Raw genomic sequence first — 16,292 nt, 5'->3', positions numbered from 1 at the left:
CAACCTTGAATTGGACCCGGAAGCAAAATATATGGGGGAGGGGGTCCCTGCCACTCCCTCCAGCCTCACAAGAGTGCTTACCGATAAACCATTTGCTTGGACTTCCCCACTTTTAGATGAGCTAGAATCGTCTGGAACCACTGTGAGAATACAGATTGTGCTTCAGGCTGATTGTTTATTGGACAACCTGCAAATTTCCCCTTTTTTAAGCAAAATTAATCTAAAAAAAAAAAAAAACCAGCGCAAGAAAAATGGTTCTGCATTGGCGCCCAGCTGTGTAGGACTCTGTGCTGGCTGTGGAATTCTGGGAGTTGAAGTCCACAGGTCTTAAAGTTGCCAAGGCTGGGGACCCCTGACTTAGGATGTCACAGAAGAGCAGGCAGAGCTAGAGGGCGGAGCAAAATGTGCCATCAGTTTAGAGTCCTTGTGTTACCACAAGACCACCCGAGACCAGCCTCTCCTTTGAATTCCATTGACTCTTCTCCCGCACCAATTCTGCAGTGGCCATTTAGTTGACCAGATTTTTGTATATAGGCTTCAATAAATCGTTAATGCTGCAACCTACATGAATGATCCTGATCCTTTGCGTCTAATATGTGTACACTTTATTCCCATTTGGAACCATTTGGAAAAGCTGCCTGAAAGTAAAAAAATCTTTTCTTGCGTCGTTTTGTTGTTTTTTTTCTATATAGATGAACGGGACCGATGATGGTGAATATGTCATGTTATCTGGAGAAAATAGCTACCTGGACTTCACGAGAGTAATTGAATGGAATGGCAAAGAGTAATGTTTGCTTCTTCTTTTTTTCCCCCCTTCACTGGTGTTCCTTATATCTCTGTGGCAGTGCATGTTGTAATTCTTGCCTTATATTTTAATTCATTCGTTTGGTTGTTTTTTTTTATCCCGCCTTCGTTATTGTTTCTAAATAATTCAAGGTGGAAAACTTCCCTAATGCTCCTTCCTCCTCCTATTTTCTCCACAACAACAATCCTGTGAGGTAGGTTGGGCTGAGGAGAGTGACTGGCCTAAAGTTATCTAGCCATTTTTCATGCCTAAGGCAGGACTAGAACTCACCGTCTCCTAGTGATTGGCCCAAAGCACTCAGCCAACTTGCTTGCCTGAGGCAAAACTAGAACTCACCATCTCCTGGTGATTGGCCCAAAGTCATCCAGCCGGCTTTCGTGCCTGAGGCAAAACTAGAACTCATCATCTCCTAGTGATTGGCCCAAGTCATCCAGCCGGCTTTCGTGCCTAAAGTGGAACTAGAACTTACTGTCTCCTAGTGATTGGCCCAAAGTCACCCAGCCAGCTTTGATGCCTGAGGCAAAACTAGAACTCATCATCTCCTAGTGATTGGCCCAAGTCATCCAGCCAGCTTTCATGCCTAAAGTAGAACTCGCAGTCTTCTGATGATCAGCCCAAAGTCACCCAGATGGCTTTCATGCCTAAGGCAGAACTAGAACTCACTGTCTCCTGGTGACTGGTCCAAAGTCACCCAGCTGATTTTCATGCCTAAGGAGGGACTAGAACTTACAGTTTCGTGGGGACTGGCCCAAAGTCACCCAGTTGGCTTTCATGCCTAAGGTGGGACTAGAACTCACTGTCTCCTGGTGACTGGCCCAAAGTCACCCAGCTGATTTTCATGCCTAAGGAGGGACTAGAACTTACAGTTTCGTGGGGACTGGCCCAAAGTCACCCAGTTGGCTTTCATGCCTAAGGTGGGACTAGAACTCACAGTCTCCTAGTTGCTAGGCCAGTCCCTTAACCTCTAGACCAGGGGTAGGCAACCTTGGCTCTTTTATGACTCGTGGACTTCAACTCCCAGAATTCCTGAGCCAGCATGGCTCAGCTTGGAAACCTCTCCCTTTCCCCTCAGCATGGCTGGCTCAGGAATTCTGGGAGTTGAAGTCCACGAGTCATAAAAGAGCCAAGGTTGCCTACCCCTGCCCTAGACCAAACCTCCTATTCCAAAATGCTCCATTAGATCTAGTGTTTTTCCCTCTCCTTCCCAAAGATTCTTAATAAGTTGGATAAAAAAAGTTTCAGACGCTGCTATTCAGGATCCATGGGCTAAACCTCCCTTCTTCAGACTCAGTAAGATAAGAATTATTTCTTCCTCAGTGCCTCTGAGTAAATACATAAAAAAGGAGGATGCTTCAAGGAACATCACCTCTATTTTTTGGCAAGTTGGGTTTCAGGAAAACCCATAATCATGATTAGGAAAGAAGGTGGTTTGGGAAAGAATTTATTCAGAGTGGGTTTGTATTAGGGATTGACAATGCTTATTTTCCCCCGTCTTGAAAAACTCAAGCCCGTAATTAGATCACAGACCTTCACAAGATGTTGTCTGGGCTTGCTTTGAAAGAGGATCAGACATATCAGATCCTGGATGAAAGAGGGCCTTTGATCTTTTGACCCAGCAGGATTTCTCTTTATGTTTTAAAACTAATCCTGGATTCCTTCTGATCTCTTCTCTTGATAGCAAGCTAGACTGGTGGACAACACCCAGCTGTAATATGATCAATGGAACAGATGGAGAGACTTTCCACCCACTGATCAGCAAAGATGACACAATCTATATCTTTTCTACAGATTTCTGTAGGTAAGAACAGTGGGAAGCACTGCCTGGAATTCAACATTGAATCATAGCTTTGCCATAGTGACTCATCCTGGATCTCCTTGCTAGAATTCCTAGTGTCCTGTTTCCTAGTACTGTAAAAGATTTTTCTCAATTCAGTCTATTGTGTACAGCGAACACAGCCGTTGTGGTACCAATAGAAGAGAATATTTGCTGCTCGGGGTTAAATTGTGGTGTCCTTGATGCTATCTCAGCTTGGTGGTTTTCTGGTGGACGTTTCATTACAAACAGGCAGAAGACTAGCACTGCGCATCCATGAACACCAACTAGCAATCAGAAGACACAATGAAAACTCAGTTTGGCAACACATGGATAGAAGAAATAATAATAATAATAATAATAATAATAATAATAATAATAATAATAATAATAATAATAATAATAATAATAATAATAATAATAATAATAAAGTTGGAAGGGACCTTGAAGGTCATCTAGTCCAACCCCCTGCTCAGGCAGGAAACCCTATACCATTTCAGACAAATGGCTGTCCAGTCTCTTCTTAAAAACTTCCAGTGTTGGAGCATTCACCGCTTCTGGAGGCAGGTTGTTCCACTGGTTAGTTCTCACTGTCAGGAAGTTTCTCCTTAGTTCTAGGTTGCTTCTCTCCTTGGTTAGTTTCCATTCGTTGCTTCTTGTCCTGCCTTCAGGCGCCTTGGAAAATAGCTTGACTCCCTCTTCTTTGGGGCAGCCCCTGAGATATTGGAATACTGCTATCATGTCCCCCCTCGTCCTTCTCTTCATTAAACTAGACATACCCAATTCCAGCAGCCTTTCCTTATATCAGTGGTGGCGAACCTATGGCACGGGTGCCAGAGGTGGCACTCGAAGCCCTCTCTGTGGGCACACATGCCGTTGCCTCTGCCTGCGACCCCCTCCTCACCAGCAGCCCCTGGAGGAGAGTCACCCCGAGCGTGGCCCACACAGAGCAGCGCAGCTAAGGACATGGCAGCCAGGCAGCATAGACAAGACTCTGCCCATACCCCAATGCGCAAAGTTGATGCTGCGGGGCGTGGGCAGAGGGCGTGGCCGCCATGGTGCTGCTGGGCTGCCTGGGCGATCTGCGGCAGGCCGTGGAGGCAGTGAGTGGCCCTGCAGGCAGGCAGGGTGGGGCTGAGCGGGGCTGAGGGCGGAGCAGGGGTGGGGCCAGTTTTTGGGCACTCGGTCTCTAAAAGGTTCGCCATCACTGCCTTATATGCTTTAGCCTCCAGTCCCCTGATCATCTTTGTTGCTCTTCTCTGTACTCTTTCTAGAGTCTCAACCATAGCTTCAGCTGGGAAACTGGATATCCTAGACCAGGGTAGGCAATCTTGGCTCTTTTATGATTTGTGGACTTCAACTCCCAGAATTCCTGAGCCAACCAGAGTTGAAGTCCACAAGTCATAAAAGAGCCAAGGTTTCCTACCCCTGTCCTAGACCAACTGAAGTCCAAAAGCGTGAGAGATTCCTAGAAGCCCGGCATTCAGACAGATCGGCCATCATCAGGCACACACAGATAAACAACATCTACATACCACTCAAAATAGACAATCAAAAAGCCCAAAAGGAAACAAAAAGACCAACGCCCCTCCTCGCCAGCAATCAACACCCATAAGAGCAGAGATTAACACAAAGATTAACATTAGAGAGATTAACACCGAGATTAACACTAGACCAACAATCAAATAATACCCCAGTGAAGGAACTAATCAATGCAGAAAAACAAGGTACTGTAATATCAAGAACATTCCCACCAACACTGACGGGGCAAGCCACTAGCATATAAAAATAAGAGCAGACGCCACTCCCTTTTAGCATTGATGCTGTAACCTAGTTTGGTAATGCAACGTCTGCAAGAAAACCACCAAGCTCGGAAAGCTCCAAGGACTCCTCAGCCTTTGTGCCTTGTACAACACGATTTAAAGCTTGGGGCGTCGCGTGCGCTCAAGCAAAAACTTCCTAGGATGTGTCAACCTGGCTTTTCCCTGCAAATATACGTGCCTTCACCAAAGCAGACTTTTTATGTTATTTTGTTCTTTTCCAGATCTATATATCTAAACTTTGAGAAAGAGTTAACCGTTTTGGGAATTCCAACTTACCGGTTTACACCTCCCTTGAAACTCTTTGCCAATGTCTCGGTTAATCCAGACAACGCTGGGTTTTGTGTCCCTGCTGGGCACTGTGTGGGGTCTGGAGTCCTGAATGTCACCGTTTGCAAACAAGGTTAGTGTGTCACAAACTGAAGGGAGTCAAATACCAGTCTTCATAAGTTCTTTTAACACAGTGGTTCTCAACCTTTTTAATGCCGCCCAACCCCCAACCGGTCGTAAGTCGAGGACTAAACCGATCGTAAGTCGAGGACTAAACCAGTCGTAAGTCGAGGGCTAAACCGGTTGTAAGTCGAGGACTAAACCGGTTGTAAGTCGAGGACTACCCAACCGGTCGTAAGTCGAGGACTTTCCCTGCCCGGAAGCGCCGCGCATGCGTGGTTCCGCCCCCTGCGCCGGCCGAGGCGTGGCTGGCAAGCGGCAGAGACGGAGCAGGCCGACCACCAGCTGGCCCAGCTCAAGGGAGGTAAGGCACCCGCCGGAAAAGGGGAAAAAAATGGCGGACAGCCTTGCTTGGCGACCCCCGTGAAATGGTCGATCGACCCCAAATGGGGTCGCGACCCATAGGTTGAGAACCACTGTTTTAACAGGTAGTTCTTGACTTGGCGACCATAATGGATCCCAGAATTTCCATCGTATGTCCTGGGGGTCGTAAGTCAAGGCATCCACACGACTGACCCAATTTCGTGACAATTTTGGCAGCGTTCGTTAAGTGAACACCATGGTCATTGAAGTGGACACACAGTCATTAAGCAAACACATCGTCCGCCGTGGACTTTTTTTTTTTTTTTTTTTGCTGGAAACCAGAAGTAAATGCTGGTTTCTGACCGAAAAGAGAGTCACACGACCGCGGGATGCTGCAAATGACCGTCAATGCCGACGGGTTGCTGAGCACCCGGAATGTGATCATGTGACCACAGGGAGGTGGGGCCATCAGAATTTTGAATCCAGGTCGTAAATACCTTTCTGGAGATTGGTCGTAACTCAAGCAGTTCCGAAGCAAATCGGTCGTCAGTCAAGGACTACCAGTACTTCTAAGCCAGGATGACTGCAAATAGGTGCTTGTCGTGGATTTAACCCCCCGGGCCCCTCGCCAGGATTAGGGTGAATTTGAGTCTCCAGAGAAAAGCCCAGAGCCGAGTGTTGGTCAGGATTGGGGCTCGGAAAGTGCTAGCCTGATGGAGCAGCCTCAGCTGAGTCAATCAGATAAGTCAGGGCTTTTCAACCAGTGGTATGGGTACCACCTGTGGTACATTGGCACCTGGCAGGTGGTACGCGACCATCCTAGAAAAGTGGTAGTGGGGGAGGGGAATGAGCTGAACCAGTAGCAGCACCGCAGAAGCCTGAGCGAGAGATGGCTGGAGCTGCAGGGCTGTCAGGGCTCAGCGGAAGCACCAGGATCAGCGCCAGGCTCCAGCTGGAGCTCAGCGCTGATCCTGGTGCTTCCGCTGAGCCCTGAAGAAGCACCAATCAGCTGGAAAGCAGCACTGATCCTGGTGCTTCTGCCGAGCCCAGAAGAAGCGCCGATCAGCTGGAATGTTGCAGCATCTCCAGGGTCTTGTGATTTACATTCAGATGCTTGGCAACTGATTCATATTTATGACGGTCACAGCATCTCAGGGTCATGTGAAGTGAGCAAAACCTGCTGCAATCACCCAGCAGACGGGGGGGGGGATGAAAACCAAACACCCCCCACCCCACCCCCACTTTTAAGATATGGCAATATCCAAAAACCTGATGCCCAAACCAAAAAAAGGAAAAAAGTGATGAAGTACAGGTAGTCCTTGACTTACAACAGTTCACTTAGTGACTGTTCGAAGTTACAATGGCACTGAAAAAAGTGCCCTCCAAGCCACAGCCAAGCAAGACACCTGCCTGCCTGCCCAGCGGCGCTCTTCCTCCTGTCTGAGGTTTCCATTGTTGTGAGCATTTCTGTTGAGGGGGGTGGGGTGGAGTGGGGTGGTGTTTGGTTTTTATTCCCCCCGTCTACTGGGTGGTTGCAGCAGGTTTTGGTCACTTCACATGACCCTGGGACACTGTGACCGTCATAAATATGAATCAGTTGCCAAGCATCTGAATGTAAATCACAAGACCCTGGAGATGCTGCAACATTCCAGCTGATTGGTGCTTCTTCAGGGCTCAGCAGAAGCACCAGGATCAGCGCCGAGCTCCAGCTTGAACCTGGCGCTGATCCTGGTGCTTCCGCTGAGCCCTGACAGCCCTGCAGCTCCAGCCATCTCTCGCTCAGGCTTGTGCGGTGTTGCCACTGGTTCAGCTCATTCCCTCTCCCCCACTACCACTTTTCTAGGATACCACCTGCCAGGTGCCAATGTACCACAGGTGGTGCCCGTACCACTGGTTGAAAAGCCCTGGCCTGGAGTACAGCATGCTGCATTTGAGAAATGATTATGGAATCTGATCGGGTGTACGGGAGGCATTTTGAAATACGTGGGTGCCTGATCATTCCTTATTTGTTCATTTTTAACCCTTTTTTGTCGTTGTTGTTGTTGTTGTTACAGGGGCACCAATATTCTTATCGCTCCCACATTTCTTCCATGCTGAGGATAGCTACATCAAGTCGGTGGACGGCATGCATCCAAATAAAGAGAATCACAACACGTTTCTTGATATTAACCCAGTAAGTCTCTATTTCTATGGACCTCAAAATCATTTTACAGGTAGTCCAATTTAAAATGGAATTGGAAGCTTAGTGGGTCACAGAATCCAGTTTCAGAGTTTTATTTGGATGGTGCTTTTGTGAGCACGTGGCTTTGATGGTGCTTCCTGCCCTTTGGTTGATTCTCTCCTCTGCATTTGGTCACGTTGGCTTTGCAAAGGTCTGACTCATCTGAAAAGTGATGACTGTTCATGGAACTCAACATTTGGAAAGGACTAATGAGGTTGGAAAGTCAGGCCAGCCTGACTTTTTAATTCAAATTAAAAATCTCCCAGGCGCGTGAATAAATCAAATGAAGGAGTCTCCACCACCTCCTCTGAGTCATGGGCTCCACTCTTAAAGTGTATTTACTGCTAGGAAGTTGTTCCAAACCTCAGCTGGAATTTGCCTGCCTGTAACTTAAATCCATAATTCTGTGTCTTGTACGGTGGAATGAGAAAAGAACAGATCCTGGCTGCCTTCTCTGTGATACCTTTTTAGCTATTTAAAGAATGCAGTCATTCCGTCTCGGTTTCACCGCTAAACCTATCCATCTTCTCTCACTTTTCACATAGCGTTAGCTAGTTTCTATTTTTCTGAACCCCTCTTAAAGGGTGGTGCTCATAGGTAGATAAAATATGAACGTGGGACCTGTACAATAACAAAACCCTGGAAGCCAGCCCAGCCATCAACAGGCACAGGGAGATAAAACAACGCCTGCATATCATTCCAAAGAGACCATCAAAAAGCTAAAAAGGAAACAAAAAAAACCCCAAAACACCTCCTCACTAGCAATAAACGGCCAGGTAAGCAGAGATTAACATCGTGGACTTCAACTCCCAGAATTCCTGAGCCAGCATGGCTCAGCTTAGAAACTCTCCCTTTCCCCTCAGCATGGCTGGCTCAGGAATTCTGGGAGTTGAAGTCCACGAGTCATAAAAGAGCCAAGGTTGCCTACCTCTGCCTTGGCCTAGGCCTAGGCCGCTTTATGACTCATGGACTTCAACTCCCAGAATTCCTGAGCCAGCATGGCTCAGCTTGGAAATTCTCCCTTTCCCCTCAGCATGGCTGGCTCAGGAATTCTGGGAGTTGAAGTCCATGAGTCATAAAAGAGATAAGGTTACCTATCTCTGGCCTAGGCCTAGGCCGCTTTATGACTCATGGACTTCAACTCCCAGAATTCCTGAGCCAGCATGGCTCAGCTTGGAAACTCTCCCTTTCCCCTCAGCATGGCTGGCTCAGGAATTCTGGGAGTTGAAGCCCATGAGTCATAAAAGAGCCAAGGTTGCCTACCCCTGCACTAGACCAACAACCCGGTTGTAAAGAACACCCCAATCAAGAAACTACCAAACCCAGACCAACAATCAGGCAGTAAACAACAGCCAAATCAAGGAACCACCAAAGACGAACACTGACAGGACAAGTATACCAGGATACACAGATTAAACCGCACTCCCTTCTAGCACTGATCATGTTATCTAGTTAAGGTGATGAAATGTCTGCAAGAAAACAACCAAGCTCAGAGAGCACCAAGGACCCTACAGAGTAACAAAATATTTCCTGTGATTTGGAAATTAGGCTTCTGAAATTACATTTGTCTTTTTTTTGTGCAGCCAGCAGACTGGCTGGGGGGGGGGGAATTCTGGGAGTTGAAGTCCACACATCTTTAAATTGCCCCAGGTTAAGAAACGCATCTCTAGGTTATTCACACAGCTCATTATACTGTCATGGGATTGGTTTCTTCGCCTGGTCTACCTCGCTGGGTTGTCGCTTAGCTCCAGATTGTAATATCTGGGACTGGACCACCAATTGTGTGTTGTCTTCCACCAAGGATATGGTGGATGTAGCTGCTTGTAACCAAGATATGAATACAGATAGTCCTCGATGTATGACAAGAATTGCCCCCCCCCAAATTTCTGTTGCTAAGCGAGACAATAATAATAGTAGTAGTAGTAGTAGTAGTAGTAGTAGTAGTAGTAGTAGTAGTAAAGTTGGAAGGGACCTTGGAGGCCATCTAGTCCAACCCCCTGCTCAGGCAGGAAACCCTATACCATTTCGGACAAATGGCCGTCCAGTCTCTTCTTGAAAACTTCCAGTGTTGGAGCATTCACCGCTTCTGGAGGCAGGTTGTTCCACTGGTTAATTGTTCTAACTGTCAGGAAGTTTCTCCTTAGTTCCAGGTTGCTTCTCTCCTTGATTAGTTCCCATCTGTTGCTTCTTGTCCTGCCTTCAGGCGCTTTGGAGAAGAGCTTGACTCCCTCTTCTTTGTGGGTGAATTTTGACTCATTTTAAATGAATTTTGTGACTTTTTGTGACTTAAGTGAATTTTGACTCATTCTATGACCTTTCCTGCCATAGTTGTTAAGTGGATCACTGCAGTTGATACGTTAGCGGTAACCTGCTTGTTAAGGCGAACCTGGCTTGCCCATTGACTTTGCTTGTGACAGGGTGATCACATGACCTTGGGACACGGCAACAGTCGTAAGTATGAGCCAGTTGCCAAGCATCTGAATTTTGATCACGTGACCCAAGGGGATGCTGCAACGGTCGTAACTCTGAAACACAATCCTAAGTCCGATTTTTCAGTGTTGTTGTAACTTCGAACGGTCACTAAACAAACGGTTGTAAGTTCGAAGGACTACCTGTACTAAATTTGCACTGGATCGGTAAAGTGAATTTCATTTTTAAGCGAAAGCACGTTTCCTTTTCCCTTTCAGCTGACAGGAGTTTTGGTGCGGGCGAACAAAAGAATGCAAATCAATGTTTATGTTGAAACACTCCCCCAATTTATGTAAGTATTGTACAGAGAACTCGGCGATCTTTTAATATATATTCATTCATTCCGAGAAACGGAATAATAACACCTGTACAAACAGCAGGAAAATATATGTATATTATATATATATATACTGTATACATGCAAATAATGCATCGGTGTATTTAAACCGCGAGAAAGATACTCAGCAGAAAAACCAGCTTATGAAATAGGCTGTGGTTTAGTTTCCAGCGTCTCTCCTTACGGTCTAAGCTCAGCAAAACGGGCAGCCAAATCAAATCAAGTTAGCATGGGAAAATAATTTGAGTAAATAAATAAGATGGTCCAGGACCTGGGATAGGCATCATCATCATCATCATCATTATTATTATTATTATTATTATTATTATTATTATTATTATTATTATTATTAATTATTATTAATTATTATTATTATTATTATTATTATTATTATTATTATTATTATTATTATTATTATTATTATTATTATATTCCATTTTTCCTGAGCTCTGAAGGCTAATGAGATGCTTTCCCATCACGTACCCTCGAAGCAGGATAATTCTCTTGAGAATCACTGGAAAACAGTACTCTGCTTCAATCTACATTTTTGTCTTATTTCAGTCAAACAGGGAAAATCAGAAGAATGCTCTATCCAGTGATGTATGTAAATGAGGTAGGCACTGATCAAACATCCCCACCTTCCCCTCTGGAATTTGTAAGGGTGTTCTCTGAATCTGGGAAAGGAACTGGAGAACGGTTGCAGGAACTGGGTACGTCTAGTTTAATGAAGAAAAGGACCAGGGGAGACATGATAGCAGTCTTCCAATATCTGAGGGGCTGCCACAAAGAAGAGGTAGTCAAGCTATTCTCCAAAGCGCCTGAAGGCAGGACAAGAAGCAACGGATGGAAACTGATCAAGGAGAGAAGCAACCTAGAACTAAGGAGAAACTTCCTGACAGTTAGAACAATTAATCAGTGGAACAACCTGCCTCCAGAAGCTGTGGGTGTTTCAACATTGGAGGTTTTTAAGAAGAGACTGGACAGCCATTTGTCTGAAATGGTTTAGGGCAGTGGTTCTCAACCTGTGGGTCGGGACCCCATTTGGGGTCGATCGACCATTTCATGGGGGTCGCCAAGCAAGGCTGTCTGCCATTTTTTTTGTCTGCCATTTTTTTTGTCCGCCATTTTTTCCCCCTTTTCCGGCGGGTGCCTTACCTCCCTTGGGCTGGGCCAGCTGGTGGTCGGCCTGCTCCGTCTCTGCCGCTTGCCAGCTACGCCTCGGCCGGCGCAGGGGGCGGAACCACGCATGCGCGGCGCTCCCGGGCAGGGAAAGTCCTCAACTTACGACCGGTTGTGTAGTCCTCGACTTACGACCGGTTGTGTAGTCCTCGACTTACGACCGGTTTAGTCCTCGACTTACGACCGGTTGGGGTCGCGGCATTAAAAAGGTTGAGAACCACTGGTTTAGGGGGTTTCCTGTCTGAGCAGGGGGTTGGACTAGAAGATCTCCAAGGTCCCTTCCAGCTCTGTTATTCTGACATTTCATGCATGGCAGACAAGGACCAGTTGAACATTTCAGCCTTAACTCTTAGGAGGAGGCGTCAGTCTATTGATCAGGAAGTCCATGAGAACCAGCATCTCACAGAGTTGCCCCCCCCCCCTTAATATACTCAGTCATAAATAAGGGTTGGAGTATGCTTACCTGGTTTGCCCCAGGCCTCTTCTCCCCATGCCTTAAATCTGGGGGCTCAGCCTTCTCCTTCCGAAGCCAGACGTGACCACAGGGGTATGGGCAGATAAAGCCAAGATGTGTCTCCTTCTCCATCTCCTTGTTTGTGCTTTCCCTTCTCAGAGTTTTACGCTGGATGATCCAAATGCAGGAAAACTCAGGGCTGCTTTGCTTGAATCCAATCTGGTCCAAGCTGTCCCGTTCATCTTGTTGGCACTAGGAATTATTTGTGGAGCAGTGGTTCTGGGAGTCACCTATTGGCCCAGAGGGAAAAAAGAGGAGGTAAGGTTGTTGGTGGGTCTGCTCATTTCCCTGTTATTTTATTTTAGAAGCAACTTCCTTGCTTCCTATCTTTTCCTTCCTTCCTTCCTTCCTTCCTTCCTTCCTTCCTTCCTTCCTTCCTTCCTTCCTTTCTTTCTTTCTTTCTTCTTTCCTTCCTATCTTTTCCTTCCTTCCCTTCCTTCCTTCCTTCCTTCCTTCCTTCCTTCCTTCCTTCCTTCCTTCCTTCCTTCCTTCCTCACCTACCTGCTTGTTCATTCTAGGGAAGAGGTTTAATAGACCCACAGTAAATGCGTCTCAGCAACATTCTGCTGGTAACTTATATCTCATGGTAAGACAAGCAAACTTTGTCTCTTCCTGGGGTCTCCAAACTAAGGGCCGACGAGGGAACTCTGAAATCTTAAAGCTTGGTTTTGCACATGTACCAGCCACTTAGCGGCATTGTGTCTTCCATGGGCGTAGAAATTCCTATTGGTTAATTAAAATTGTATCTCATAAATGATTATTATCCCTTACTTTGAGCTCAAGCAGGGACTATTTGGAACTTTGAGCATCACAAAGTATCAATTATACATGTGTGAACCAGTTTTGAGATTTAAATTGTTTCGCTTTAATAACCTAGGCCACTCTCAACTCTCTGTAGATTGCAACAGCCTTGGGATGGCTTAGCTGGAGCCGTTTAAAAACGAAACAAAAGACACTAAGGTGATATCCTAGATTAATCAGGCCATTTATTACTTTTTAACACTGGTGCTTGCATAAAAATTGCAGTTCACGCATGGTTTGTCATGAAAGCCAATTTTGGGCTCCATTGTGGTTATAATTTGAGGGTCTACCTATTCGTACAGGACGGGCGAGGAGGAACCTCTGAGAAAAGGACTTCCTGCTTTGACTTCTGGGTGCTGCATATTCTAAACAGGGGGTCCCAAACTGTGAGAGGACCCCCCCTCAACATTCTGTGCTGGGGTATCTCTTGGGCTTGGTCTAAGGGTCTGTAGGGCTTTAATTGGTCTGAAGAGTGGAGAAAAGCCAGAAGGGGTTCCTGTAATCGCTGACTTCACAGTGCCATGCTCACTTTTCTGATCTTAAAAGGGATTTATAAATATTGCTCTTCAGGGATCCTATAGATTTGGTTAGGCCTGGTCTAGTGGCCCTGGTGAAGGTACTTTACTAGCTGGGTTTACCTTTCTTTTAAAACAGCTGGGTGTTTTTACACATTCTTGGGAAAGAAACAAGGTAGGTTTAAAGAGATGTTCTCCTCAGCATTGGGAACCCAAAGGTAGGTTGTGCTCGTTCCTCTTTTCATGTTTTTAGAGCCCGGATCGAAAGATCCACCGAGTCACCCAAAATTTGCAGCTGAATTGCAGCTGAATTCAGCAATCCAATATTGTTATCTCTTGCAAAGATAATCTTCTCCTATTCACATTCCTTGCTTGAGTAGTAAACATGGGAAAAAACAACAACAGACCAACACTTTTCTCCTGCTGTAGGAATACAACAGTTCAGGGAAATACAATTTGGCTAAAAATATCTCCCTGCTGGGCCCACTTCTCACCAGAAATTGATTTAAAAGGCCATTTGAACATGTGACCCTTTCCCTGTAGTCTAAGATAGGACTGTCTTCGGAACACAATGCCACTAGATCGATCTGCTCAGATAGTTCAGATTGTGTGGGGATCCTTGGTGCTCTCTGAGCTCAGTTGTTTTCTTTCAGATGTTTTATTACCCAACTAGGTAACATCATCAGTGCTAGAAAGGAGTGGGGTTGCTCTCTGTTTATATACAAATGGCTTCCCCTGTCAATATTGATTGTTCTGGATGGTCCCTTGATTATTGTTTATTGTTTGATTCAGAGGTCCCGAACCTTGGCAACTTTAAGACTTGTAGACTTCAACTCCCAGAATTGGCTGGCTGAGGAATTCTGGGAGTTGAAGTCCACAAGTCTTAAAGTTGCCAAGGTTGGAGACCCCTGCTTTGATTGTTTGTCAGAGTTGATTGGGAAATTGTTTCTCGCTTGATGGTCTAGAATTAATCTTGGCATTAATCTCTGATTATCTGGGTGTTGATTGCTGGGTAGCTTTTCGATGGTCGCTTTTTGAATGGCACGTAGATGTTGTTTACCTCTATGTGAGTGTGGAGGGCAGATTTGTCTGGAGTGCCAGGCTTCCAGGAATTCTCTAGTGGTTTTGGACTTAGCTTGGCCTAGGATGCTCACAGTTTCCCAGTTGAAATTATGGTAAAGTCGGTCTATGTTTTTATATACTAGTGGCTTGCCCTGTCAGTGTTGGTGAGACACTTCCGTGTTGGTGGGACACTCCCTTCTAGCACTGATACCTACTCAGGTAATGAAGCATCTGCAGAAAACTGTTGTGATTCCGTGCCAGCCTGTAGTAGTAGAGTCTGGGGAATCAGAGGAGGAGGGGCCTGGAGAGCCATCAGAGTCAGAGGAAGGCTCTGATGAGCTGCAGGACTTACAAACTAATGAAGAGGCTGGTCCTTCCATCCACTCGTGATCAAGCTGAGAGCCAGCTGTGCTGGGAAGCTGAGTCAGACTCGGAGGAAGCACAGCTGGAAGACCTCAGAGACGCTGGTAAACGTAGACGGGTCACACGAGTAGGACAGAGGGAGGCAATGGGGCAACTCCAGGGTAGGAGGAGAAAGCAGTGAGAAGCCACGCCTTGGGGGGCTGCGTAACAAAAAGGGAATGTGTGGGCAGGGCTGGTTGCTGGAGGCAACCATTTGCAAAGAACTTCAGTGTCAAGAGATCATGGTCTGTTTATTTTGCTTGTGAGTTATTTCCTGTTTGACTCGTGCTCCATTTTGCTTTTGGACAAGGTCTCCATAGGAAAAGTGTCCTGTCGCTTTTGTTTTCAGGTCTGTAACTCAAATAAAAAAGGGTTTATTTTCCAGTCTACTGTTAAACAGGGGTTGTCTTTGTGAAGTAACCAAGAACGTTCGTAGGCTGGGACAGAACAAAATCAACCAAGCTCAGAGAGCATCACGGACCCCCACCTCTGCACCCTGAGCTGCAAATATCCCCTTCTATCAGATCAGCTTAGTTAGAGACCACTTATCAACAATTTATCTGTGAACAGGACTTGAGAAAAAGTCTGCTTGGATTCTGCTGGGCTTTGCCATCTCCAGCAAAGTTGCAGGAGCCGATAGATGAAATGGGTTGCATAAACACAATCTCTTAAATTAACGCTTCTTCTTCTTTTCTTTTCTTTTTGCCTCCCCTAACAACAGAGTACCGTTGACGAAAGAGCTCCACTTATCCGGACTTAGCCCGATTTCCTTAACCACACACCACGTGTACAAAAAAGAGCTTCACGATGATGACTGAACAGGGCAAACGTTTTTAATTGCCACCACAACCTACCACTTCAACAGCCCCCTTGAAGTAGTCCTCTCTTTAGCATTTAGTAACCATCTGCTTCTGAGGAAGAAGGGCATTTGTAAGCTAAACCTGAACTGAGGGCAGAATTGCAGGCTTAATGAGGGGTTAGTCGGACCCCATTTGCGCCTGCCTTCCCAGCGTGTGAAACTAGCAGTATTTCACTACACTTGCGTTATTTGTTGGACTTCTGGAATTGCGTCTGCACCTGGATCCCTGTTGGCTTATAGGAGGTGCCAGGAAAGGTGACGTCAACCTTGATGACATCCTTGTTAATTTAGGAGGTTTGCTAGCACAGCCTTGTCCTGCCGTAATTTGATTTCTTGGTGAATCTTACGGGCCAGATCTACTCGGGAGTTTCACTTTTCCCCTGGTGTAAATCTTCGCACTGGAAAAGGACAAAAAAAAAAGAGGAATAATTCTACATACAATTTTTCTACAATTTTCCATTTTTGTTCAGGCCGTCGGATGTCCCATTCAGTGTTTGTTTTTTAAAGTTTCCTTCTGAGGTAAAGTCTTAGATTGGCTTTTACCAACCTGGCACCCTTTTTAGAGAACACCAACCTTTTTAGAGAACACCAAATTGAAGTAGGCTGGCTCAGGTATTCGATAGTGAATTCTCTCCTGTTTCTATATCTATGGAAATTAGAGTTTAAAAGATCCAGCCTCTAGGCCAAAAGATGTATTGGGATTCTAATTATTATTATTATTATTTTAAAAAGCACACACACA

General features: G+C 45.9%; 1 protein-coding gene across 1 annotated transcript in view; it reads left to right on the top strand.

The window, feature by feature from the left end:
* SCARB2 (scavenger receptor class B member 2) overlaps window positions 1-15,964 on the top strand; it is a 41,871-nt gene extending 25,907 nt beyond the window's left edge. Inside the window, exons 5-12 of the mRNA XM_015827151.1 lie at window positions 693-784; window positions 2,484-2,603; window positions 4,663-4,841; window positions 7,246-7,364; window positions 10,100-10,173; window positions 10,780-10,831; window positions 12,011-12,169; window positions 15,413-15,964. Coding sequence (XP_015682637.1) covers window positions 693-784; window positions 2,484-2,603; window positions 4,663-4,841; window positions 7,246-7,364; window positions 10,100-10,173; window positions 10,780-10,831; window positions 12,011-12,169; window positions 15,413-15,451 — 834 coding nt within the window. The 3' untranslated portion in view covers window positions 15,452-15,964. The remainder of the gene's footprint in view (window positions 1-692; window positions 785-2,483; window positions 2,604-4,662; window positions 4,842-7,245; window positions 7,365-10,099; window positions 10,174-10,779; window positions 10,832-12,010; window positions 12,170-15,412) is intronic.
* Window positions 15,965-16,292: the final 328 nt, after the last annotated feature.

The sequence above is a fragment of the Protobothrops mucrosquamatus genome, unplaced genomic scaffold (genome assembly GCF_001527695.2).
Source record: "Protobothrops mucrosquamatus isolate PMUCROS unplaced genomic scaffold, P.Mucros_1.0 scaffold3532, whole genome shotgun sequence".
Classification (NCBI taxonomy): Eukaryota; Metazoa; Chordata; class Lepidosauria; order Squamata; family Viperidae; genus Protobothrops; species Protobothrops mucrosquamatus.
This window is presented reverse-complemented; position numbering and strand designations above follow the sequence as displayed.